Source organism: Megascapheus bottae, chromosome 26, assembly GCF_031878675.1.
Source record: "Megascapheus bottae isolate mThoBot1 chromosome 26, mThoBot2.hap1, whole genome shotgun sequence".
In the NCBI taxonomy this organism is placed as follows: domain Eukaryota; kingdom Metazoa; phylum Chordata; class Mammalia; order Rodentia; family Geomyidae; genus Megascapheus; species Megascapheus bottae.
In genome coordinates this window covers 9,488,616-9,516,408 of record NC_143534.1, presented here as the reverse complement: position 1 = coordinate 9,516,408, position 27,793 = coordinate 9,488,616, and the positions used below count along the sequence as shown (strand labels likewise).

Genomic DNA, 27,793 nt, shown 5'->3' with positions numbered 1-27,793 from the left:
ATGTAATTCTGGTAGACGTTTGATCCTTAAAAAAATTTTTTTTTGTGAGAATCACAAGTCTCTCAATCCTGTCTACTTTTAAACTGCTTCTCAAAATACTATAGCTCTCAGTTTCTTGTATAAATTTGTGCAATTTTGTTTTGTTTTGTTTTTGGTCATCCATGGGGCTTGAACTCTGGGTTTGGACACTGTCCCTGAGGTTTTCAGCTCAAAGATAGCATTATACCACTTGAGCCATAACACCACTTCCATTTTTCTGGTGGCTAATTGGAGGTAAGAGTCTCACAGACTTTTGTGCCTGGGCTGGCTTTGAACTATGATCCTCAGATCTCAGCCTCCTGAGTAGCTAGGATTACAGGCGGGAGCCACTGGCACCGGGCTGAGAGGTGTTTTCTTGTAAAACTAACAGATTTTAAATAAACATTTGATGACATGAAGAGGGCCTATATTTAAAGTAATTATTTTACATATTTCTCTACATATCATTTTAAACAACAGGAACATTCTGTTCAGCTACATTCATGGTATAATCATGTTGAGCTAATACTTTGAATTATGAAAGCATATTGGTGAGAAATAGTATTATATTTTGAGCCACAGTTCCAAATAAACCTATTTTATTGGTTTCTGTGTATGCAGTACCAAGGAATCAAACCCAGGGCTTTGTACATGCTAGGCAAGCACTCTTCTACTAGGCCATGCTCCCAGCCCTGGCTTCTTATTTTTATATACAGTGCTATTTCATGTTATGCTCTCAATTTCTGTTGTCAGATTTGCATTTTTTAAACACTTCATAATAATGAAGGATGTGTGTGCATGTGTCTTGTGTGTGCTTATGTGTGCATGTTGTAAAATTGAAGGCACTGAGACCAGCTACAAGGGCATTACAGTAGTTGAAGCTACTGGTAAAACGAACTTGAAAGGCTAAATTGAAGTCATGATGGTTTCCATCATGTGGCATAATTATTTTTGTAAATCTCAGAGTATATTTGTGCTAGTTCATTTTGTACATAAATTACCTTAATTTTCAAAGTTTCTGTGAAATACTAGATTCAAGATTGATTTTTAGGACTTAGATTTTTTTATGTTCTGAAGTCATTGCTGTGTTGATTAATTTGCTCTCTCTTGAATTCATACATAATACTGAAGCGGTAGATAGGTTGATATTTCAAAGTTGTATGTAATTCATCCTTTTAAATGCTTTTGATTTTGTTGATTTTCATTTTAGGTAGTATTTTTTGTTTTATTTTTATATATTTTATTTTAGTTTTATAAATAACTTTGTTTCTTTGAATAACAGCACATCTAAATTTGATCTCTCCACAGATTCAGACCAGGAGGCAGCACTTAAACTTGCCCAGGAACGAGCTGAAATAGTTGCTAAATATGACAGAGTAAGTATCCATATTTATTCTTAGAATTAGTTTTATTAGAAAGGGATTTGCTTTTTGGAGAGCTGAAATTACAGAAGCAGTTTATGTCATAGAAACACTGAGCTCATCTGTTTTCACTTACTTCATCTTCATATTCTTTTTCTCCCTTTTTGCTACTTTCGTCAGCAAGGCTGTTCTCTAACGCAGGCTTGCTCTTGCCTTAGGGCCTTTGCACTAGCTGTTTCCTCGGCCAGTTTCCTTGGAAACAGTTGAGTCCTGGGATCCTAGTTCTCCAGTACCTCACTTTCTGCAGATCTTTACTCAGATACCACATTCTCAGAGAGACTTTGATATTCTTCCTTACTACTCTCTTTTCTACCCTCTTGCTCTCTGTGTCACTTTTATTTTTTACTCTAATACTTACTATGTCAGCATCCATGTATATTGTCTGCTCTGTCTCCTAGAATATAAATTATTGAGAGCCAGAGTTTATTGTTTTATTTACTATTGTATCCTACATACTTTGAACATTTTCTTGCTCATACTAGGTACTTAATAAATATTTGAGTATCATATTCCTATTGTATACATAATTAATATGTGCTATTATAAATTTACTGTTTGTCTTAGATTTTTATTATTGTACAAATACATGTAAATTTCCTTGTTTTGATATTCTAGAAAAATCACATTGTTGACAGCTTTCATATTGTATCCTGCCTTTCTAAGTTTTATGAGTCATAATTGTTACTTATAAATGTCACAGCTTACTTCTATCTCTTGCATATAATTATATATTTAAAAATTATTTGTGAGAATAGCAGGAGCATGACATTGACCAAAAAAAAAGCCACCTAGACCATGCACTGCTTCTAGGGAGAGATAGAAGTGGTGTTCAACTTAATAGTTATGCTCTCAGAGTTTATTTTTAAGTTGATTGGTCAGGGCATAGTTTTCCGTTACTACAATTCATTTTCTTGCTTGTTTTTTAGAAACAGGGTCTTTCTGTGCCATCTCGGCTGGCCTCTGTAGACCAGATTGGTCTCAGACTGTTAGCCCTTCCTCCTTAGCCTCCTTGTGGTCAGACTGCAGGTATGACTCATCAGGCCAACCATAGGTACATTTTAATGTGGTTTAAAATATATAGAAAATGAAAAAATTGAAGCATCAAAATAACAAATCATCCAGTGAATAAACAGACAGATAAATTGGACAGTTCTCAAGATGAGAAGTACAAATAGGCAATAAGCACATGAAAAAAAGTGAAATATTCTCTGCCTTTAGACAAATGCAAAGCTAAACTATCTTGTTTGGGTACTGATGGTCCATGTCTGTAATTGTAGCTACTAAGGAGGCTGAGATTGTCCAATTGCATTTCAAGCTTTACCTGGGCAGAAAGTTCACAGTCACACATCTCAACTGAAAAAAAAAAAAAAGCATGGTGTTTATTGTCCTATCTGTGGCAGGAAGCTCAAATAGGAAGATTTAGTCTAGGTTGGCAAGGGCAGAAATCACAGAGCAATGAAAAAGGTATGGTTGAAACAGTAGAGCATCTGTGTAATATGCACACAGTCCTCAGTAACACTCTTTTCTATTCTATTAGGGACGAGAAGGCGCAGAGATTGAACCTTGGGAAGATGCGGATTACCTCGTTTACAAAGTCACAGATAGATTTGGCTTTTTACAGTAAGTCACATAGCTGAAAGCTAGTGGATTTTTATTGTAATGTTTTTATGGTAAACATTATATTTCTTAACTTTCAGTAGAGTTTTTGTGAATGAGATCCCTAATGATCTTAAAATATATCTTATTGGCACTAAATTGCTGGCATTTTAAACAACTTCTTCTTCCTCTTCCTCTTCCTCTTCCTCTTCTTTTTGATGAGTCATGGGGCTTGTACTTGGGCCTGGGCTTTTTCCCTTAGCTCTTCAATTCAAGGCTACCACCCTACCCCTGGGCCTGGGCTTTTTCACTTACCTCTTCAGCTCAAGGCTACCACCCCATTCTTGAGCCAAGCCCTACATCCTGTTTTCTAGAGGTTAATTGGAGATAAGAGTCTCTGGTCCTTTTGTGCCTGGGCCGGCTTTGAACCTTGATCCTCATATCTCAGCCTCTTGAGTATTTAGGATTGATTACAGGTGTGAGCCACTGCGGTGCCTACCATTAGTTAATTCTTACTTGCATTCTTTGGTCCTCTGGAGTTCTATTTTGGAAAAGTTTACCGGGGCCTGTATCTTCCATCTTACATTTTCCTATAGTAGATTTAAAGTTTTAGACCTTGTCTTGAGCTCTTTGATCCAACTGAAATCAATTTTTGTACAGGTTGAGAGGTAAAGATCCAGTTTTAGTCTCCTGGAGGTGAATACCTAGTTTTCCCATCACTATTTGTTGAAAAGACTACCTTTTTTTATTGAATGTTTTTGGCTCCTTTGATAAAAAACTCCTCTTACATTGGTCTTTGGGCCTGTTTTATGCCAATACCATGCTGTTTTTGTTTCTGTGGCTCTGAGTATAATTTGAAATCCTAATATTATGATACATTCATCAGTATTCTTACTACTTGAAATTTGTTTTGCTATTCAGCCCATTTCCAAGTTTAAAAAAATCAGATGGCTGCAAGTGTGGCACATTTGTGTGGGTTAATGTATACACTATGTAAATGAAGGCTCCCCTCCCCCAGTTCTGGGCTTAAGGCCCAGTGCCCAGTGCTTAGGGCCTGAGCACTGTTCTTAGGCTTTCTCAAGGCCTGAGCTCTACCACTTGAGCCACAGGGCCTGAGCACTGTTCTTAGGCTTTCTCAAGGCCTGAGCTCTACCACTTGAGCCACAGGGCCTGAGCACTGTTCTTAGGCTTTCTCAAGGCCTGAGCTCTACCACTTGAGCCACAGAACCACTTCCGGCTTTTTTCTGTGTATATGGTACTGAAGAATTGAACCTGGGTCTTTGTGCATGCTAGGCAAGCACTCTACCACTAGACCAAACTCCCAGCCCCTGTAAATGAAGTTTGGAAGGACAACTGGAGTATTAAACTGTTCAGATGTGCAGATCTTGAATTTGTTTGCCTATTGCAATCAGTTACAGATTTATTTTGAAAAGATCGCTGAGTCCAATACTGTATTCCTCTTCAGACGTTGCGGTGCTAGTCAGTTTACTTTGTCTTTTCCATGTTTTTCTGATGGGACTGAACCACTATGATTGTGTTTTTATGACATAATGGCCCAAATATAGAACAAAGGGCATGTGGAGGGGTTCTGTTAATTATCTACATTTTCTTACTGCTTGAAACAACATGAACTGGGCCTTAGAAGCAAAAGGTCTAGTCTAAGCTCCTACATGTGTTTGCAGTCCAAGCATTATAGTCAGGTAATTCTTTTTTTCTTTTTCTTTTTTTGCCGGTCATGGGGGTTGAACTCAGGGCCTGGGCACTGTCGGTGGACTTTCTCCAGAATAGCACTCTAATCACTTGAGCCACAGCATCACTTCCAGCTTTTTCTGTGTATATGATACTCAGGCATTGAACTCAGGGCTTTGTGCATGCTAGGTGAACAGTCTACCACTAGGCCATGTCCCCAGCCTTCATATTGATCTCAGTGCCTGCTAGATGCAATGGGGAAAAGTCAGTTACATATCTTAGTAATAGTACTCTGTGTCAGACACTGTCCTAAGCCCTTTACATCTTTACATAGTTCACTTATTCCCTTCAAAAACTATTTGGGGCAGTGTTTGTGTGCTCTTCCCCCCCCCCCCACTCCTTTTACATGATGAAACACAAAGAGGTCAAGTAACCATCCCCAGGTTATATTGACAGTGGGTGTAAGATCTGAGTGTAGATCTTGAACAGTTTCACAGAAGAGCTTGTATTCTAAATACAATAAATATACTTCCTGTTCCTACCTTCTTATACTTTTTCATTAGACAATGGAGGCAGGAGAGCAGGAGCTGTGTCTAAAGAGGATACAGTTTGAAATGACTACTTCTGTGGAAATACACATACAGACATACACACACACACACACACACACACTCACTCTCTTAAGAATAGGTTGGTGCCAGTTCTCATGCTACCATAGTAAATTTTTTTATTGCTCCATGATATTTCCTAAAGGAGGTAGTAGAAATGAAAACAAGATATGGAAATATATTTTAATATAATGTAAAGCTTTATTAACTTTTTCTAAAGTCATTGCTCTTCTGTTACAATGCCTAATTTTAGTAAAACACCTTCTCCAATGATTGTTCTGGTTGCTTTTATTGCCTGTCACTGTGGAAAATCACTTGATATAGGCCTTTAAATATTACTCTGTCTCACAGTGATCAAAAGAGCATTTATTTCTTCTATGTTATTTATATATTTGTCTTTGGTTCTGCATGACATTGGACAATGAAATTATGAAAAAAGATAGTAAGTTTGTGGATTTCTGTGAAAGCTACTAAGCTCATATCTAATCACAGCTTTGGAAACTTGACTTACTTTGTTTCAATGCAAAAAGATGGGGTGGTAGTTACTAATAAACAAAGTATAGGACTAGCTTGGTTTTATAATAGATTTTACAGTAGATATTAAAGCTGGCCAAACCAGCCTGGCTTGATGCTAAAATAGTAATATCTTTGTTTTGGTCTCAGCAGTGGGGCTTCAACCCCAGTTTCTGTGCATATGTGGGAACTACAGTTGCAGGATAGAAAAAAAATCAAGGTTGCTTAAGAAATTGAAAAACATTGGCCGGGAGTTTGTCTTAGTGGTAGAATGCTTGCCTAACATGCAGGAAGACCCAGGTTTGATTCCTCAGTACCACATATATAGAAAAAGCTGGAAGTGGCCCTGTGGCTCAAGTGGTAGAGCTCTAGCCTTGAAAAAGTCCAAGTACAGTGCTCCCGCCCTAAGTTCAAGCCCCAGATCTGGGAAAAGAAAGTTGGAAAACTTTAAACATGTTAATCAAAAATAGCCATTACAATTCTGTTCACCTAAGAATGCCTGGTATTTGGATGATAATAAATTATAGTTTTAGACCACAAGTTATTAATAGGAGAATCAAGAGGGAATTGTACCAAAAATAGGAAAGATAAAAATTAGTACCAAGTATCAGATGTTCTATATTTATAGAATTTATAGTATTTATAGAATTTAACAGACTGTAGTTTACCATATCTGTATAAATATATGAGTGTCAGAATAAAGGTTTTTTTTTTTCAAGATTATCTGTCTTGATTACAGGCACAGAAGATTCTGTCATAAATTTTGAGTAGGTTGAATCTAAATCTAGAAAAAAATTACTTTTTTTTTTGTCGGTCGTGGGGCTTGAACTCTGGGTCTGGGTGCTGTCGCTGAGCTCTTTAGTCAAGGCTACTGTCCTACTCCTTGAGCCATAGTGCCACTTCCGGTTTTCTAGTGGTTAACTGGAAATAAGAGTCTCATGGACTTCAATACCTCTGCTGATGTTGAACCTCAATCCTCACATTTCAGCCTTCTGAGTAGCTAGGGTTACAGGCGAGAGCTACCACGCCCACCTTTGATTAATGATTTTTGTACCAATACTAAACACTTTACCACTTGAACTCTCACCTCCATTGTGGCATTTTGCTGGTTATTTGGAGATGGGATCTTGCTGACTTCTCTGCCCAATATGGCTTGGTACCAATGAATCTCTAAGGAGTCTCTGCCTCCTGAGTAGCCAGGAAGGTTATGCAATTCTTATGATGCTGAATACTGCGCATCATATACACTGATAGATGTTTGCTCTGACTTCAGTGATCTCACATGTGTTCTTATTCTCTACAGTGAGGAAGAGCTCCCATATCACAATGCAGCTATGGAACGGGTAAGTCCACTTCTTCATTTATTTGGCCTGTATTTGAATTACCTTTACCAGAGGAATTTGTGATTTTTGAATGCTATATAATATGCAAGCACAGGCACAGTATTTGTTAAAATGTGACCCTAACTATATGGCTTCTAAGAAAGTATTCAGCTAATGGAGAAATAATTATAGCAGAGTTTATGATATTCTAATAGATACTTGCAAGTAAGAGTTGCATTCTGGAATGGTAGCCCCAATCACAGCAGACCCCACTTGTCAGTGAAACTAGCCTCTATGGCAGGAAGCAAATTTCAGAAAGCATCAGAGGTGATTTTCACTCTCCCAGTGGCCAAAAAGACAGCATTCTAATGACTCCTAGTCCTTCGAAAAATGAAGTTCCCATTAAAGCAAAATAGAACATCTTCTAGAGTTAGTAACTGTATTAGAATTTTAAGTGACATGATAAACGTGCTGGACTAAAAAAACAACACCAAAGCAACTTCACCTGACTCCATTCACCAGGGAGCTGGTTCTGTACTGGATGTGCATGAGAAGTAAGGGTTGAAGCAGTAAAGTTACTCAAAACTTCTCTCCCAAGCCAGGTGCCAGTGGCTCATACCTGGAATCGTAATCTCAAGGGCTCTGAAATCAGAGCCAGCCCAGGAAGGAAAGTCCCTGTAAGACTCTGATCTCTAGTAAACCACTCAAAAAACCTGATAGTGGCAGTGAGGCTCAAGTAGTAAGAGCACTAGTCTTGAGTCCCAAGAGTCTCAGGGACAGCACCCAGGCCTTGTGCTTAAGCCGCAGAACCAGAAACTACACACACACACCTTCATTCTCTTCCATTTCTTCCTCCTCTGTCCCTCCTTTTCCCCTTCCCTGGCCAAAAGTCTATACAGTGAAAGTGAGATTTCAGTTGGGATAATTTTCTGCTTGTATCCTATGAGTTGAGGCTAAATTTCAGGCAGTGCAACTGAAATTACAATTTGAAGAATATTTTTTGGTATTTGAAGAATATTTACCAAAAAATGTTCTAAGATCAAAATTCTCTGAAAACCAGAATTGTTGTGAAACTTTTTTTTTGCCAGTCCTGGGCTTGGGCTCAGGGCTTGAGCACTGTCCTTGGACTTTCTCAAGGCTAGCACTCTACCACTTGAGCCTCAGCACCACTTCTGGCTTTTTGCTATGTGTGTGGGGTACCGAGGAATCGAACCCAGGTCTTCGTGCATGCTAGGCAAGCACTCTACCTCTAGGCCAAACTCCCGGCCCCCTGTTGTGAAACTTTTAAGAGTAGAAAGAATGAAACTGTATCATCTTACAAAGAAATGGAAGCATCTGGAAAAAAATGATGTTAAATGAAGTCAGGCCGAGGAAGAAAAAGGATGCATATTTTTTCTCATACGTGGAAGCTAGAATTCATTTATATAAGAACAGTTTTGGATGGTATGTGTGTGTACACAAATGTATTGACTGAGAAAGGGTGGTAGATTTAGGGGAAAACTCAGTGGTTTAATTCCTAACTCACAATGCAACAAGATCAGTGCCAGGAAACAAGGTGGAGAGAGGGGGGCGGGTAATCAAGTGAAGAGAGGAAGAGGGGAGAAGACAGTCATAAATTCAAAGCATATTCTACAAAATTATGAAATACAGCATTACAAAAATTGAAGGAAGGAGTAGGGTTAGGAGTGATAGCTGAGAATGTTGAAAGGGGTGACAATCAAGGTGCTTTGTATGCATAAAATGCTTTGTTAAGTGGCAACCTCTTTGTACAACTACTTAAAGATAATAACATATTTTAAAAGAGATGTAGATACTCTTGCCATTCTACTGATCCTTGTGGATGAATTTCTTTTTGAAGTTGTGTTATGTTTGAAAGCAACTGTTTTTCCTCAGTTTTTGGTTTCTAAGATTTACCTACCCAATAAAGGACCTCTTACACAGTCTTGTTAGGCTTACAATGAGTTGGTTGTTTAAAGAATTTAATATAATTGACTCACTTAAAATATTTTTGCAAAATAATTTTTTTAAAATAAGATTTCTTCAGGGCAGGATTCTGAAGCTACTGATTGAGATTCCAACCAGCCAATTTCCCTTTTGGTTTTTTAAAAGTAGAGTTGACAGTGGTAGAGTGCTCACCTAGCTAGCACAAAGCCCTAGATTTGATGCATTGGTACCACATATTCAGAAAAAGCCAGAAGTGGTGCTGTGGCCAAGTGGCAGAGCACTAACCTTGAAGAAGAAAAAAAAAAAGTGTTCAAGGACAAGGCCCAGGCCCTGAGTTCAAAACCCAGGACTGGAAAAAAAATAGAATTGACATCTGGGTGTCAGTGGCTCATACCTATAATCCTAGGTATTCAGGAGGTTGAGATCTGAGGATCGTGGTTCAAAGCCAGCTCAGGCACGAAGATCTGTGAGACTCTTATATCCAGTTAACCACCAGAAAACCAGAAGTAGTGCTATGGCCCAAGTGGTGGAGCACTAGCCTTGAGCTGAAGATCCAGTTCAGGGACAGTGCCCAGGCCCAGAGTTCAAGCCCTGTAACCGACTCCAAAAAAATACACTTGATTTCTCAGACTCCCAGTTTTTTGATGTGAGTTCATATATTTTTTTTAAAGTGATTGTTTAGTTAAAGTAGCCAAACTGTTTGGAAGAAATAATAGAAGTTTATACACACACACACACATAGTCTTTCAATAGAATGGAATCAGTAGCTTTGTTGATGTCTGCAGTCTTTATAAAGTGTACCATTGAAGCCTGCACTTTTTGCTGTTAGGAAGACTGGTGTACTAATGTATAATCAAGTGAGCATGGCTTCTGTTTAGCAATTCTCTGAAGTAGGGATCATAATCCTCCCTCATAAGACAATTAATGTAATGTTGACAGAGTGTTTTAGGTTCCTCCAGACAAGCACTTGATAGGCAAATAAACAAATATACTTACTATATTTACTCTGGAGAGAAAAATATTAATAATGGATTATATTGCTTTTTTGAGCTTATTGATGTTTTTAATAAGCAAGAAAGTTGTAAATTTTCATAAATTCTGCGCTTCCTTCATGTGTGATATATAGAGCACTGGACTTATTTCTTTTAAAATGATACTTTAATTTTACATGGTTTGAAATCTTACTCAAAATACACGACCCATACTTTTCCAATGTTGAGGTGTTGTGTAAATAGACCTGTTCCTTCCTGCACTTGTCCTCTCCTGCCCTCTGCTGGTAAGATATGGGCATGGGTGATTGTCAGCTTCTCACTCACACATCCTAATTGCGTGTAAGAGATGGGGATGATCCAACTCTTTTCACTATTTTCACACTTTCCATAATGTGGAATACTTCGGATTACCACAATGTGTTGGGGTTTCCCCCATATTACCAAATAGTTCCCCCAGTGGACACTGATTGGCTGTCTTGCAATCAGTTCTAACACAGACAGTACAAATCTCATAGATTAAGAGCCCAGTGGCACAAGACTGACTAAGATATCAAACACTAATTAGCAGCCCTAGATTGTCACCTGTGCTATATATATCTGCAGGTTCTCATGATCCCTTCCTTATATTATATTCAGACCCAAAGGAAGGGTTTTTGTCATTATAAAAGAAACAACTCCAGGACATCCAAATTTGAGATTCACAGGACATGTTATAGGGGAGTACAGGGCTTTCCTGTCTTCCTTGGGTAAAGTACCCCCCATGTTTTTACCAAGGTGGAAGATTCTAAACCCATAATGGAGAGATTTTAATGGAGGCTTTATGATGTAGGCATGACTGGTTATTAATTGACTCTAACACCTTTACCTTTTTTATAGGATGGAGTGTGGAACTGGTCTAGGAGCCTTCACAGAGTCACCTTATTAGAATAATTGACACTCCTGTAACCCAAGAAATTGAAAGGGTTTTAAGGGCTAATATTATTATTCAAATAGAGGAGCCACAAAAGCATTTGAAGACTTGAATTTATTATTCTGGATGAAAAGGCTAGTTAATATACATACATGAATGTGTTATGTACAGGTTTACTACTCACTCTTTGTGTTCTTAATCATGTGAATCAGTGGCAGGGATTTGGGGCCTGATAGAAGAGAAGCTGTGTGAATAGTGAATGAAATAGTTGCTGAATATTTACTGCTTAGCTGGTCCTGCACAAAGTTAAAAATAATACGTTGAGAGCATACCACTTTAGCTGAGTGATCAGATTGTGACATAACTGATAGCTGTACAGATTGATATCATGATGTGGAGCGGCTAGAAAGACATTAATGAGGGAAATTCCACTAATTTAGATTGAAGACCTAGTCAGACAAAGGCAGATAGTATGGCCTGGACTCTTCAAAATGTCAGCTTCAATGAAGATAGAAAAAGGCAAAGATATAGTTTTAGGTCAAATAAAATTAAAATATCCTAGTGAGTACCACAAATTATTGAATTCCAAATATCTCCTGCACCAAAAAAAAAAAATAGACAAGAAAAAAAGACTAGCTGGAAAGACCTTTGGTGATCTAGAAATATTGCTTGGGTGTAGACCACTTGCCTAGTAGTCATAAGACCCTGGCTTCAAAACCTAATACTTTTCCTTCCTCCTAAAATTGAGAATGAGTAAGGAGATTGGTATATGAACCATTTATGAGATAATCGTGACCCAATTAAGTGAAATATGTCAAAAGTTTAGATCTTGATAAAACCCATCTAAATGTAGTATAATAATCTCTCAGTTTTTTTATAAGCTTGAAATATTTCAAAATATGTAACATGTTTTTATACTTAACTCAAAAGTTAGGATTTATTTTATTTTGTGTCAGTCTTGGGGCTTGAACTCAGGTCCTAGATACTGTCCCTGAACTTTCTTGCTGGAGGCTAATGCTCTACTACTTGAGCCACAGCTCCACTTTCAGCTTTTTTGATAGTTTACTGGAAGTAAGAGTCTCATGGACTTTTTTCTTGCCTGACTTGGCTTTGAACTTCAGTCCTCAGATCTCAGTTTCCTGAGTAGCCAGGATGATAGGCATGAGCCATCAGCACCCAGCCAGTCAGTTTTGTGTAAGCTTCTAGCATTTGTAATTCTGCAGGTTGGCAATTTGCCTGCAAGATGATATGATACCATTCCTGGTATTACGCTACAGAAGAGATAAAATTAAATTTAGTTTTGGGTTATTTCTGTATTACTTTGAGCAAACTACTGTCAAAAGTAACATTCTAGCTGGGCACCAGTGGCTCACCCCTGTAATCCTAGTTACTCAGAAGCCTGAGATCTGAGGATCGTGGTTCAAAGCCAGCCCTGGCATGAAAGTCCCTGAGATTCCTATCTCCTGTTAACTACCAGGAAAGCCAGAAATGGTGCTGTGGCTCAAGTGGTAGAGTGCTAGTGCCCAGTCCTAAAGTTCATGCTCCACCCTACGAAAAAAGTAACATTTGGATTTTGTTGTATTCATATTCATTCCCTCTTACTTTGGAACCACAGACAGAATGCTTTCAATTACTTCATGTAATGTTATTTAGTTGTCTTTCCTTATGAAAGTTGCATTTAAATTTTCTTATGTAACAACTGCTGTTTTAAGTGATGGAATTTAAGTGAATATATAATACAATCCCTGTGGCTAAGGAGCTTGTTCCTTAATAATAAGAATATAATTGGTCACTTAGCTAGAACACAATTATTGGGTGCTGTAGCAATAAACACTATTCTCACTTGGTGGATGATACAAAGAAAATATAAACACATGAAGTAATTTGTCACAAATGAAACAGCCAGGAGGGGGCAGCTCAGGTTCGAATCCAGGCCAGCTGGAATGTAGGCTCGTACCATTAAATATCCAGGGAGCAGTTAATTTTGGGAGGTGGGGGGACGTGGAGACATTTGGGAGAGTTCCAGACATTAGACATTTCACCAAGATCTTGAGAGGATGCATAGAATTTTGCAAATGATTGTGAGGGAAAGCATTACAGGTAGATAAATATCAAAACTTGGTCTTAAGTATGACTGACATACATTGTATGTTGGAAATGACAAATAGTTTAGGATGCTCAGATCATAGAAGTGTTAGCAAGTAAACTGGAAGGTGAGCTGGGGAGAGGTCATATTGTAAAGGGCCCTCATGTATGCTGTTAAGAGGTGTGAGCTTTACTTGTGGATAGTGAGTAACCACTGAAGGATCTTGGAATGGGGTCTTGGAATGTAAACTGTTCAACTGTATAGATGCTACATTGAAAGCAGGGATAATCAGAGAGCCATTGTTTTTATTACCGAAGCCTAATTGTTTGAATGAAGGCAGAGGACAGGATGGAAACAAGAGACAGAAGGTTGGACCAGCAGAATATAGTTTGGGGATGGGAACTAAGATAAGAGGGAGACTTAAAACAAGTCCAGATTGAAAGTGCATAAACATGTGTTAATGCATGCCTTCATGTCAAGGGAGTAGTGAGTAACGATAGCCATGTTTGAGGAAATTATTTTGTCAGTCATGGGGCTTGAAGTCTGGGCCTGGGAGCTGTCCCTGAGCTCTTCAGCTTAAGGCTACTGCCATACTTTTGGACCAGGGCATTGTCCCTGAACTCTTCAGCTCAAGGCTACCACCCTACTCCTTGAGCCACAGCCCCACTTCCGGTTTTCTTGTCGTTAATTGGAGATAAAGAGTTTCATGGACTTTATTGCCTGGGCTGGCTTTGAACTGCGATCCTCAGATCTCAGCCTCCTGAGTAGCTAGGATTACAGACGTGAGCCACCTTGCCCAGTCTGTATGTTGAACTTTTCAGTAGAGATTGTATATGCCTTTTATGTCTAGTTTTGTCTTGCAGTTACTGTGCCTTTGGCAACTTGATGTTCTTCAGTAAATTTTTCTGGGGAGTTCAGTTCACATTGTTTGGTACATACATTTTTAGTTACTTCTTACTTCAAAGTAGTTGTTAGAATAGTTAGCTTTAAAGTTTGCTAGAAAGAATTTCTATCAAAATATTCATGGGTAGGGAGAGGAAAGACTTTTCATGTGCATTCAAATCTAGTATAGTTGAACTGACAGCATTATGCAGTGAACATTTATGCTTGATTGACCTATAGGTATATAACAATTTAAAAATCCAACAGCCTGGAAGCTTTCCCAAGTCATAATGTTTTATACTTGCCATGTGAAAATATATTACATTTAAAATAATCTAATAATGATAAGCATTAGAATACAGTATGTTTTTAAAAAAAGAATGACTACTTCCTAAAGTGATTCTTTGACAACTCTAAGTCATAAAAATGAAAGATGGACCAGGAGTTTGGCCTAGTGGTAGAGTGCTTGCCTAGCATGCACGAAGACCGAAGTTGGATTCCTCAGTACCACATACATAGAAGAAAGCCAGAAGTGGTGCTGTGGCTCAAGTGGTAGAGTTCTAACCTTGAAAAAGCCCAAGGATAGTGCTCAGGCCCTGAGCTCAAGACCCAGGACTCGCAAGAAAAGAAAAAAAAAAAAAAAGAAACAAAAGACCTGCCAGATCACTTCAGGGTTGGCAATGTATAGGTTATTATATTCTTTAGTTGGCTTGAATTATTTCAAGTTTCCTTTTGGTGGAAAATAGGATTGTTCTTTGAAGAAGTACAGAACAACAACAACATTTTTTTTAAAAAAAGGGCAGCTTAGATCAATCTCAGTTTTTCACAGTTTGGCCTTCTCTAAAGTCACATTTAGCAGAAACATTAATTAGATTTCAGTGCCCCACTGAGTTTTAAAATTGAACATATTTTTTGAAACCATCTGTATCATTTTATCACTAATGTAATGAAACTGTGCTTAGCCCTTTGAAAAATGGGAATTACAACAATATCCTGTGCTCACAAGTAATCATCTTTTATTATTAAAAAAACTTAATTTTTGGAAAAAACAAAAGTAATTAAAAAATTAAGAATATACCTACAAATGAAATTTTATAGAAATGGTCTCATTGATAAGAATCTTTTTCTAAATTCAGTATTTCTTTGGAATTTATGCTTCATTTAGACCTAAAAATATTGATAGTGGGTGTATGCCATCTGCCAATATAATTTCTGCCTCTTTGAGGCTGAATAAAAGCCAGACAGCAAGAGCAAGGAGCCATTTGTTTCCATCTAGGAACTGTGATTGCCTGCATGAGGGCAGAGGACAGGATAGCCCATGACAAAAATGTGATAGTTAAGAGTACAGGTCCTAGAGCCCAGCTGCCTCTTACCTTTAGCCTTTGCTTTGCAAATCAGAGGAGGGCAGACATCTCATTGGGTTATGGGGATGCTTGCATGAGTTTCTTCTTTTTTTTTTTAACAGTCTTCTATTCCCATTGTGTATGTGTGTGTGTGTGTGTGTGTGTGTGTGTGTGTGTGTGTGTGTGTGTGTGTGAGTGAATGTGAATGCTGGGCCTCAAACTCAGGGCCTAGACACTGTCCCAGGGCTTTTTTGCTCAAGGCCAATGCTCTGCTACTTGAACCACTACTCCACTTCTGGCCTTTTGATAAAGGTCAGTTGGAAGTAAGTCTCATGGACTTTCCTGCCTGGGCTAACTTTGAACTATAGTCCTCAAATCTCAAATCTCAGCTTCCTAAGATTCAGCTGGTTTAGAGGCATGAATCACTGGTGCCTGGGACCCAAGATCCTTTGCTTAGTTTATATACTTATTGTACTCACCGGTATATTTAGCAAAGCATATATTTGTGCACCTGGAAGCTAAAGAAGTGAAGAGTCAGGCTTTGGCTATTACTTTGTGTATACTTTGCTACCACCCTTTCTTTTTATATCAGTTGTTCTGGCACATGATGAATCTGGTTAATAAGATGGATTAAATCTCCACTAAAGCTTGCTTATTTTTTTCTCTAGCCTGGAGCTACTTTTACATACAATTAAGTGAATGAATGAATGAATGAATGAATGAAAGTAAACTCTTCTTTTAAAAAAATCTGTCAGTGAAAATATTAATATATCGGAATGCAGTAAAATGAGGGGAAAAGTTTAAACTTTGAAGTTCAATTTTAGTTTCTTTGTAAAAGATATTTCAACCCTCCCCTGCCCACCTTTGGTGATATTGGAATTTGAAATAAGGCTTTGTACTTGGCTTGGCACACTCACTTGAGCCACACCTGTAACTTTTTTTTTTTTTTGCTCTGGTTATTTTTAAGATACAGTCTTGCCTTTTACCCGCCCAGGCTAGATTGGACTTCAGTCCTTCTGTTTATACTTTCTTCTGTAGGTGGGATGACACATGTGTAAATTCAGTTTTTCTGTTGGTATGGGGGCCTCACAAACTTTTTGCCTGGACTAGCTTGGAACCTCTAGCTGAAAAAACAATTATGCTCCATCACACATATTGGTGAGATGGAATTTTTGCTCAAGCTGACCTTGAAATGCTATCTTCTCTGTCTCTGCCTCTCAAAATAGCAGGATTACAACTGTTTGCTACCAGTACTCAGTTTGAACATATTTAAAATGTTTCTTTTTAATACATATCTCTATATCTATATAACCCAGATACACACAAACATACACATATACGTACATACGCATATGTAGCTGGGCTCTGGTAACACATGCCTAGTTATTTAAAGTGGAGATCTGAGGATTAGTTTGAAGTCAGCTCAGGCAGGAAAGTGCATGAAACTTAAATTCTTAAATGAAGCATTCTCTATAACTGTTTGTGTGTGCATGTGGTCATGTGTGTGTGTGTCTGTGTCTGTCTCTGTCCTGTCTCTGTCTCTGTCTCTGTCTCTGTCTGTCCGTCCCTTCCTGTTCATGTGCCCATACTGGGACTCAATCTCAGGGATTTTTGCTTTCCCTTGGCTTTCTTTTTGCACAAAGCTGGTGCTCTTCCACTTAAGACACATGTCCATTTGTAGCTTTTTGCTGGTTAATGGGAGATAAAAATCTCATGGACTTTTTCTCCTGGGTCTGGCTTTGGGCCTTGATCCTCAGATCTCAGTCTTCTTGCATAGCTGCATTACAAGGATGAGCCACCAGTGTCTGGTTTATAATTCTTTTTTCTTTTTTTTCTTTTTTTGGATCATTGGGCTTAAACTCAGCCTGGGTGTTGTCCCTGAGCTCTTCAGCTCAAGGCTACCTCCCTACCCTTGAACCAAGCCCCACTTTTCTAGAGGTTAATTGGCGATAAGAGTCTCAGGTCCTTTTGTGCCCTGGGTGGCTTTGAACTGTGATCCTCAGATCTCAGCCTCCTGAGTAGCTAAGATTACAGGCATGAGCCCCCACTCCCGGCTCTGGTTTATAATTCTTAATATTGAATTTTGCATTGATATAACTAACATTAGCCAGTTTGCAAAAAAAATTAGGATATTTTTAAAATAAAACAGCACAACTAAAGCAGCATTTTCTTTGATTTTTTTTTAAAAAAATTATAAGTAAGCTTCAGACAAATAATAACTATATTTCAATTTTATTTTAGCAAAAACATTTGGAAATTGAAAGAACTACCAAATGGCTGAAAATGCTAAAGGGATGGGAAAAATACAAGAACACTGAAAAGGTAAGTTAAAATAATGTCATTTCCATATGAAGCTATATATCCACTGTATGTTTTCATAATATCAGGTTTTCTTCAATTATAAAAGTGTGACATTCACATTATTTTTGAAACTTTAATCACACAGCATTCTTTATTTTTGGAGTTTTTGCTATAAATAGCAGAATACCCAACTCAGATGATTTCAACTATTCAAAGGCTCTGCTGTGTGGTCCAGAGGCTCCATGGCTTTTAAGGATTTAATTCAGCTCCTCAGTATTGTGATTTAGTTTCTTCCTACTGCTTTCTGCCTCCTGCATGTCAGCTTCATCTATTGACTTCCCTTTGGAGTGTCAATCATGGCAGCAGTTCTAGGCTTCATATCTATGTGTCACGCTGCTCAGAAAAAAGCTGGCCTCTGAACACTTTCCTTGCAACAGGAGCAATCTCCTCTTCCAGAAGCTTCTTGTTTAAAATCTCCCCTTAAATCTTCTTGCTCTGAATGGAGATTTTTTTTGGCCAATCCTGGGGCTTGAACTCAGGATGTAAGCACTGCCCTTGAGCTTTCTCAAGGCTAACACTACCCCTTGAGCCACAGCACCACTTCTGGCTTTTTCTGTGTATGTGGTACCAAGGAATTGAACCCAGAGCTTCATGTATGCTAGGCAAGTACTCTACCACTAGCCACACCCCCAGCCAGCCCTGATTGGAGTTTGTGCCAGATTTTAAACCAATTAAATGAAATCTGCCACACACCATTGAAGTCACTACCTTAACTCACCAGAGAAGTCTTGAAATAGTGAGATACTGTCAAGTTCTTGGTGAAGTTTCCCACAGTTCTAGTTTTCTACTGAAAGGTTAATACTGTATGGCATGCAACAAATGCCTTCCTTCAAATGACAGTTTCATTTCTGTCACTGTGAGAAAATGTTTGGCAAATACTGGGTAATGTGGGTAGTCAGTTTTTCTTTTCTTCTTTCTTTTCTTTTTAGTAAAAAGTGTTCTGTGGAAGGCTGGAGGGGTGGCTCAAGTGGTAGAGTGCCAGTAGAGCAAGCAAGCCAAGCCAAGCAACTCTGAGGCTGAATTTAAACCTTAGTACTTTGTGCAGAGGGGAGGGAGTGAAGTTGGGGGAGGGGGTACAAAAGAAAGAAAAACCAGTTGGCTCAAACTTTTGCTTCATTTCTTGAACGTTTTTTTCCTGAGGTCCCATCATATATATGTAAGCAGCAGAAACTCCACATGTCCTTCCCATTTTTTTACTTGGTATGTTAGTAAAACATGTATTCAAGAGCTGAGATTTAATCAAGTTTATGCATTTTACTGTCGTGTCCAGGACTTGTTAAGTGGCTAAGTGACCTGTTATTAAGCAATATGTGGAAAGGCAGTGATTCCTGGTACAGTACTCTGCACTGAAAGTGGGGAATAATACTATAGCCAGAAGGTGAAAATAGGACCTTGAACTTTGCTGACAGTTTCTTTATCTGTCATTTTTCTTTTTGTGCATCCTGAGAATGGCCTTATTTTAAGGTTAGACTTTTGTTATTTTAGAGAAAAGTGAGTTCATTTGTGATTGTCAGTTTTATATTTTAGAATAGAAGTTTTTAAGAAAATCCAGTTAGTTAAAAGTGGAAACTTAGGTACAATGTTAGGCTCTTGTTTAAGAGTATAGTCTCCCATTGGCCTAGAATTAACAACTACATTATCTTATGCCTTTGTAAAAAGATTGTTCAAGTGGTAATTACAGGATAAATTTTGATGCAGTGTGACTATACTTTAGTCTCACAATCAGTCTAATAAACTATTTGTAGAACTATACAAGTTTATGTATTTTTCCAGTGTATGTAACTATTGGAGTTTGTAAGTCTCTGGGGAAAAAAAAAAAAAAGAGCAGTTTTCTATGAGGCTATTACTTTGACAGCAGCTCTCCTTAATGCAGTTCCCATTAAGAGAGACTAACAGAACTATTTCTTTGATGTATAATTTTAAAGCACTCTCCTATAACTATAATGTTAGAATCATTTGATGATATATATGGACCAATTTAATATGAAACAGAATGCACCTTCTAAAAGAATTACAGCTTTCAGTTCATACCTGATTTTAAACTGCATTGCAGTGAAAAAAAGTAGCAAAGATTTTTCATTTTCCAAGAGGAGAGGTGTATTTTCTCATCACAGACTTCTTCTGTATTAATACAGAAGAGTCCTACAAATATCTTGAAATAAAGATATCGCTCTATAGAAAGTATTGGATTTTTAGAACTGAAACATAACTGCAAACATCTCTGTTAGGCTGTGTTGCTTGTGTTGTCACAGTGACTGCCTTCCATGGAAGGTAGTATTGTTTTTTAAATATAGTCAATCTTATAAAGCTTTTTTCTGTTAAATCAAAACCACTTTGACTTAACAGGTCATAATACCATTCTATTACAATACCTACTACAACACATGAGTTTTCTGTGTTGTTAGACAAATAACTGAATGGGCCATTAAGACTATAGTAGACAACATTTTATTTTACTGACCATAGAATGGAATTGTATCATTTAAAAATAAATTTCTCAAGGTCACAGAGCTTGTTAGTAACAAGCAAGAAAGTCTGTATTCAGAGTTGAGAGTTCATAGAATTTTTTCATTTTTTAAAAAAATTTTAGCAAGGATTTATTTGATTAAATTAAAGAGAGACATGAAAAAGGGAGGAAGAAACATTTCCTATTCATCATGCAGAAAATGAGAGTTAAGGACTGATTTTTTTTATCTTGTATGCTAGCCTTTCCTATTGGTGGTTATCAATAAAAAAAAATCAGAGGAAATATAGTCAAGAAAGGTAGTTGGGCTTTGTAGTAGCCTAAAATGTTCTAAATCCCGATTTAGGAGACTAGTTTCATTTGAAGATGGAAACAAAGAAGCTCAGGGAGCAGGTCTAAAGATAAAGACAGGAAGAGCCAACAAAAGCATACAATGCACATAAAAGTAATTTTTGTTTCATGATATAAACTTGGAATTTTGGAAGACCCACAGAATAGAGCCTGACTTGCTGGGCTAAAAAGCTTACTTGTTGGCAGGCCAAATGATGTGAATTGGGCTAGGCACGCCTGAAAATGTCTCTTGCAGAGGACAGTGTGATGTGTAGTCTCCCGGGCTCCCAAGGAGAGCCTTTGCTACCACACTCTCCCACCAGCATTCTATAGTCAGTGATAGTATATGTGACTGTATTCTATTAGATTATCTGTTTATGTATAATTATCTCCTTGTATATTTGATTTTTCCATCTACACTGTGAGCTCTGCAGAACTTGTTCATGTTTATAGCTATGATGCCTGTAAATATTGGCCATAAAATAAGTATTTATTGCCATTTAATTTTAGAATGATCCAGTGCTGTGCATTGATGAGTTGGGGTAATCAGCTCTTACCTTCTGTTGCTACTTTAATAAAACTGTAATTTCCCTAAGTTGCATGGTTTCAGAGGAAAGACCTGAATTAGGATGAAGAAGATGAAACTCTTACCTAGTTTAGCCACTTCACTGTACTTTGGTGTCCTTATATGTAACAGATAGAAAATGTCCACTGGTCCATATAACCAGATTGTAAAAGTTTATAAACTGAAAGATTATCAACAAAAACTAGACTGCTTTGTATAATAAGCCAATTTCATCATGTTGTGCCTTGATAACTGTTACCTTGTTTTACAAAATTGCCAAAATTCCTGATAGTTAAAAATGTATGAGAAAAGGTAAGTTGTAAGCCAGCTATGGTACTAACTGTACCAGTACCATCCTGACCAGTCGTGTCAGGAGGACTGGTGCCAGGACCCCCAGGATACCTAATTCTATGGGTGTTTTAAGTCTTTTAGATAAAGTTGCATAGTGTTTTATATAGCCCATATACATCTTCATGTGTACTTCAACTCATTTTTAGATTAAATAGAAATTCTATGTGAATGAATATTTTACTCTCTAGTGTAGAGAATAATGACAAGGAAAAATGTACAGAAAACATGTTTTCTATTCGTGGTTGTATTACTTAGACTTCAGACAGTTCACAAGTACAGAATCCTTTAATAAGGGGGGGCGTTTTTGAAAAGCAGTAAGTATCATTTAATGTTAACTTTTTGCCTAGGCTGCTCTCAAACTGTGATACTCATGATCTCTGCCTTGTAAGTACTTGCCATTGTAAGATGTGAGCCACCACATCAACCACATCAGGCCCTGAAAGTCTTATTTTGAGATATTGAATTTAAATGATTTTCTAGGATTTACTATACATTACACACTGTATTACTTCCTACAGCTCAAATTCCAGAGGCATCCTTTTTTATTGCTTTCTAAGTTTAGACATAATTATTACTTAAATGTTTTTTCTTTTACATGTTATGTATTTTGCTAAGTCCAGTTGGGCAAAACAATGTGGTATGTTCATTGAAGAAGTCATCTTTGTGTTTTATAAGCTATAAAATCATTCATCTTTTACTAATTGGTAACATCTTGGGTTTGCCTTTGGGCAAATTACTTAACTTCTTTATGACATACTTTCTACATCTGTGAGATTCAGTTGTTGATATAATTAAGCTGTGAAAGGATTGTTCATCTAATTAAATGAAAGAAATATCTACAAATAGCTTAATATAGTTTCTTGCACATAATAAAGTATTCAAAGTTAGTGTAACTTGTTACTATGGGTGATAATAATGACAATGCATGGATAATTATTTTTTTAGCCTTGCTGCATGTGATCCTTTTAAAACTTTTAGCTGTACGGTAGCACAGGGACTACTTTTTTAACCTAAAATTTTTCTGCTTTTTTTCAATCTATTCATGGCAATTTGATGGGTTGTTTTACTTTTTTTTTTTTTTTTTTTTTTGCCGGTCTCAAGGCAAGAACTCTACCACTTGAGCCTCAACACCACTTCCAGCTTTTTTCTATGTTTGTGGTACCAAGGAATCAAACCCAGGTCTTCATGCATGCTAGGCAAGCACTCTACCACTAGACCAATGGCTCCTGATGGATTGTTTTTCTAAACTTAGATTTAATTTTAGAATAAATGATGACTAATTTATAAACAATTGTGGAGTGCAGAATTGAACAAAAGCAGTAAAATAATGTCTGAAGTCCTTTTAAATAATACAAGAAATACATGCGAGAGCTCCAATTTTACTCATGGAAAAGTATTAATCTAGTAGAGACTCAGGTATCTACTCACTAGCTATTGTATTCTCGCTTAGTATTAAATTTTTACTTTTCTTATAAATAATCACAAGGTAATATTTATACCAAATGTTTACTCTGTCTTCACTCAAGAAATGTAGAAGACAAAGTTACTTACATAAGTGCTTTTTGTGTGTGCTGGTACCAGTACTTGAAATCAAGGTCTGGATACTAACCTTTTCGTATTTCCATTCAAAATTGGACATTAATTGGCATCAGTGTTCCCTGCCCTGGCTGGCTTTGAACCACAATCCTCAAATATCAGCCTCCTAAGTAGCTAGAATTATAGGGTGAGCTTGCAGCACCCCACTGTTACGCAGTACTTTAATGAGTCCAGTTTATTATAATTTAGAAGTGGAGAAATAATTACAAACTTCAGGAGATGAATACTTTTGAAATATATTGCAGCCATATAATGTAGGCAGCATAAAGAGTAAAGAATCTCAGTGGAAATTATCCATTAGTAACAGGTTAGAGAATGGATAAAAAGCAATAGAGAGACCTGTTTGAGCAGAACATCCTGTCTGCGTATCTGAGATAACAAGGTGAAGCTCCTTGTGCTGTACTTAATATACACTAAAAAAAAAACAAAAACCCATAATAATTGGAAAGTAAAGCACTCTGTTAGGGTTCAGGTGTACTAGTGGGGGATGGCTGGGCTAACAAGGGAGGGTGAATGAGGTGAACACTGTCCAAGTAGTTCATTTGCATGTATGTGAAACTGGTTGAAATTGTTTTAAGATAGGAGAATGAAGTAAGGGAGAGTGATGGAAAGAAGGTAAGGTTGACTATATAGTAAATATGAGTGGAAGTGTCACAGTGACCCCCACCCCGGTATCCTACGACATATTTTAAGAATATAATTTGCTGTAGTTCTAAAGTGATCTATATTACAAATTTTGGGGAATTAAATCTTAATTTTTATTTCTAAAAACTAAAAGGTTAGTGTCCAGACCTTATAGTTACAATTAATGGGAATAAATAAGAAATATTAGAAATGGGTTTTAGATTTTATTCATAAAAGATTTTAAATATTTAGATTCTATATTTTTTTAGATTTTAAAGTTTTATTCAGTATTTTTAGTGTATCTATGTTTTAACTATTTTTAGTTGTTTGTTTGTTTTTTTTTTATGTCAGAAGTGAGGCTTGAATTCTGGGCCTGGGCACTGTTCCTGAGCTCTTCAGCTCAAGGCCAGAGCTCTACCATGTTGAGCCACAGTGCCGCTTCTGGTTTTTTGGTGGTTAGTTGGAGATAAGAGTTTCATGAACTTTGGTGCCCGGGCTGGCTTTGAACTATGATCCTCAGATCTCAGACTTCTAAGTAGCTTAGCTTACAGCGCCTGCCTTTTCAGTGTTTTTTTTGTTTTGTTTTGTTTTGTTTTGTTTTTTTTTTTGCCAGTCCTGGGCTTGAGCTCAGGGCCTGAGCACTGTCCTTGGACTTTCTCAAGGCTAGAGCTCTACCACTTGAGCCTCAGCACCACTTCTGGCTTTTTTCTATGTATGTGGTACGAGGAATCGAACCTGGGTCTTCATGCATGCTAGGCAAGCACTTTAACCACTAGGCCAAACTCCCTGCCCTTCAGTGTATTTTTATTGTATATAAATCATGTAAGAATTTCATGACTGGACATGAGTCCCCTCAGATATCATTATGTGGGTACAAATTTTTTTTTTTTTTTTTTTTTTGGCCAGTCCTGGGCTTGAGCTCAGGGCCTGAGCACTGTCCTTGGACTTTCTCAAGGCTAGAGCTCTACCACTTGAGCCTCAGCACCACTTCTGGCTTTTTTCTATGTATGTGGCACCGAGGAATTGAACCCGGGTCTTCGTGCATGCTATGCAAGCACTCTACCACTAGGCCAAACTCCCGGCCCCTTTACAAATCTGTAAAAATTACAAACATCAGTCTCAAACATTTCAAGTAAAGAAGACTCAGCCTGTACTTTGATCATTAAGGTAGTATGTGCTGATTCTTAATTTGCTTCTAAAGGACTTTTGCCATCACTGTTCAACATTTCCTTGTTTGGTCATCTATTTGAACTTTACTTAGTGACAAAAACTGAGGTCACACAGTAATGATCTTAATAGATTTCTATGCCACTTTGAGTAATTAAGGAAAAATATAATTGAAACGTGTTTTGAGGAATTGATGATACTGTTGACTTAGGCTGAATTTCATTCATAAGTGGTATCTTTTTTCTTAGTAGAAAATTATCACTCTTTTTGTTTGATCAGGTAAATTCATTGTCATTTAAGAAAAGGACAACGATTTCTTAAATAATTTTTTATTGTGATTAATATTTTTCTAAATATTTTTATTGTAATTAATATTAGGGTTACATTATATTCACCAGATAGAAGGTGCATAACTTCACAAAGACTGATACCCTTTCTCATGACATGGTCCCCATTTCCCTTCCACCCTCCCCCTGCTCATCTTGATTTCCCCCCTTCCCTATCCAATTTCAAATAACCAATTAAGCACATATAAAATATATCAGATAACAATGAAATATTGTAACAATATGAGATATCCAAGGGATGACAAAAGAGATGGGAGATAACATAGTACATTAAGGACAACAGTCACTCATTATATGGCTTTTGTTTCCTTATCCCGGAGGTCCTTACATGTAGTGAAGGACAACGATTTTTCTGAAATAAATGCCAAGAATTGAGAAGAGAAAGGAGGGATGGAAGTTGAGTGTGTATGTGTGTGTATTTGTATGTGAGAGAACGAGACAGAGTGACAGACAGCTGACTGACAATATGGAAGTACTAAAAACTGCCAGTGGGACTCAGGTTCCACTAGATGAATGGGAGAAATTCTTTCTATTCCAGAGGTCCCTGGGGAGAAGATGGTAGGAAAGAGGACTTGCTACATTGCACGAAGACACTTTTGGCTCAAAGCAGTCTTTCTTTTATTTAGAACGCCTTCTAGGTGTGTAATGTGTAAAGGAAGAAAATGCATCTCAATCAAGTGTATAAAGGTTCATGACTCATCAAGCCATCAACTGCTTTTTCTATCTAAAGGAACACTGTTAGAAGAGAATGAATGTGTTCTGAGCATTGTTGATGTATTTTATTCTCTCCTTCTGTTCTCTTTTAAAGTCAGAAGAGATCATCATGTATACATTACTTCATGTATGAAGTAATTAAAATATCAGTTGTCATAGATACTCTGAAAATAAGACTAACAAACATGAATTGAATCAACTGAAGTAATTGAATTGAGTTTTGTTTTGTTTTTTTTTCTCCATTTGTAACCTTTAATTTCTCTGTCTTTTCACCAGTTTCACAGGAGAATTTACAAAGGAATCCCTCTTCAGCTCCGAGGTGAAGTCTGGGCTCTCCTTCTTGAGATCCCTAAAATGAAAGAAGAAACCAGAGACCTTTACAGTGTGAGTGGCTAAACTATTACCTTGAAATAAAAAAACAAAACAAATTATTAAAGACAATTTAGCAGGGCTGGGAAATGTTGAGATTCTTAAATTGAAAGGATCCACCAAGGCTTCCTCTGGGGATAAAAATAGATGCAAATCGAAGAGAAAATGAAAACTTCAGAGCATGGGGAGAGCTTCACTTACCAGCTTTCAAAGAGAAAAATAGATTGCTTATAAAGAGTCAAGAATTCTAATGGCAGCCTGGAGGCCAGAATACACTGAAGCAGTTCCTTTGGCATAAAAAAAAAAAATCTATGGTTACAGCTGATTGAGAAAGTAAATGAATCATCACATATTCAAATGTTCACTGTTTTCTCCTTTTATGCATCCTTTCACAAGAGCTACCAGAGATTGTGTTTCTCCTAAACAAAAAAAGGGTGTAAACTAAGACAGTAAAAATGTGAGACCCAAGAATCAGCCTAACCTGAGCCCCAGCAGATAGGGAAGAGGGGCGTCACAAACCTGGGCTAGGCTGTAGCCCTGATAGGTAGCCCAGTCAGAAGTAAGTTTGCTTTAGAAGAAAGACTTCAAGAAGTGGATGGCTATTCTACTGGAATAGTACTAGGGATTTCTGTAGCAGATATTGAATTTATAATTGAATAAGCCTTAAGGATGTAAAAGATGAAGCAAGTCAACTCCATGGGGGTAGGGGGACATTGTGCTGGTAAAGAAGTAAGGAATCTTAGTAGACTACATGGCTCAAGTCAAGAACTTATAGAGTCTTTAATGCAAACACATGGAAATGTACTTTTAATGGAAATTGAATTGGAACACCATTAGAGGGAAAGCTTGAGGGAACCAAGAATGTAGAGAGTAGTAGATGGAATATAGAAGAGAGGGAATGGTTCTTTGTGTACCTTTTTTTTTCTTTCATGTTCCTTTGGTTTTAACCACGGGAATGATTTTCTTAAACCAGAGAAGATTTAAAATAAGAATTATTTTGCTGTTTATCATAGACTTTCAGCAAATTGTTTTCATACAAATATGCTTTCTTTTTTTCTTCCTCAGAAATTAAAACACAGAGCACGGGGTTGTTCACCTGATATCAGACAAATAGACCTTGATGTCAACCGCACATTTAGGAACCATATTATGTTTAGAGACAGATACGGTGTTAAGTAAGTAAAGCTTAATATAATGAAATGCAAATAGAATTTATAGAATTTATAGTTTTTATCAGTTTTTATTAAGTAAAAAATAGAATGTCCTATGTAGACCACAATTTTGATTTAAGTATTAACTGTAGCCTAACGTTCTTGTAAATCATTTCAGTCCATTTGTGAAAGTCTTTCTCAGAGGGATCAGAGGTTAGCCTGGGCTAAATAGTGAGTTCCACATCAGTTTGAGATGCATAGGAAGACTGTCTCAAAGAATTAACATCGTAGTGATTGTAAACACAGGGATACATTTACATGGTAACCTTGACCTTATGCATAAATGAAACTAAAACCATTGGAAATAAATGAAGTATAACTGTGCCATTAGTACACATTGGCATGTCATTATTATGACAATTTGGAATGG

General features: G+C 37.3%; 1 protein-coding gene across 2 annotated transcripts in view; it reads left to right on the top strand.

The window, feature by feature from the left end:
- The window catches only part of Usp6nl (USP6 N-terminal like), a 111,477-nt gene that overhangs the window by 55,918 nt on the left and 27,766 nt on the right, over positions 1-27,793 (top strand). For both annotated transcript variants that reach the window (XM_090318892.1, XM_090318891.1), the window contains exons 3-8: positions 1,327-1,394; positions 2,977-3,059; positions 7,149-7,188; positions 17,566-17,646; positions 26,120-26,227; positions 27,278-27,387. In XM_090318892.1, the coding sequence (XP_090175018.1) occupies positions 1,327-1,394; positions 2,977-3,059; positions 7,149-7,188; positions 17,566-17,646; positions 26,120-26,227; positions 27,278-27,387 (490 nt within the window). The remainder of the gene's footprint in view (positions 1-1,326; positions 1,395-2,976; positions 3,060-7,148; positions 7,189-17,565; positions 17,647-26,119; positions 26,228-27,277; positions 27,388-27,793) is intronic.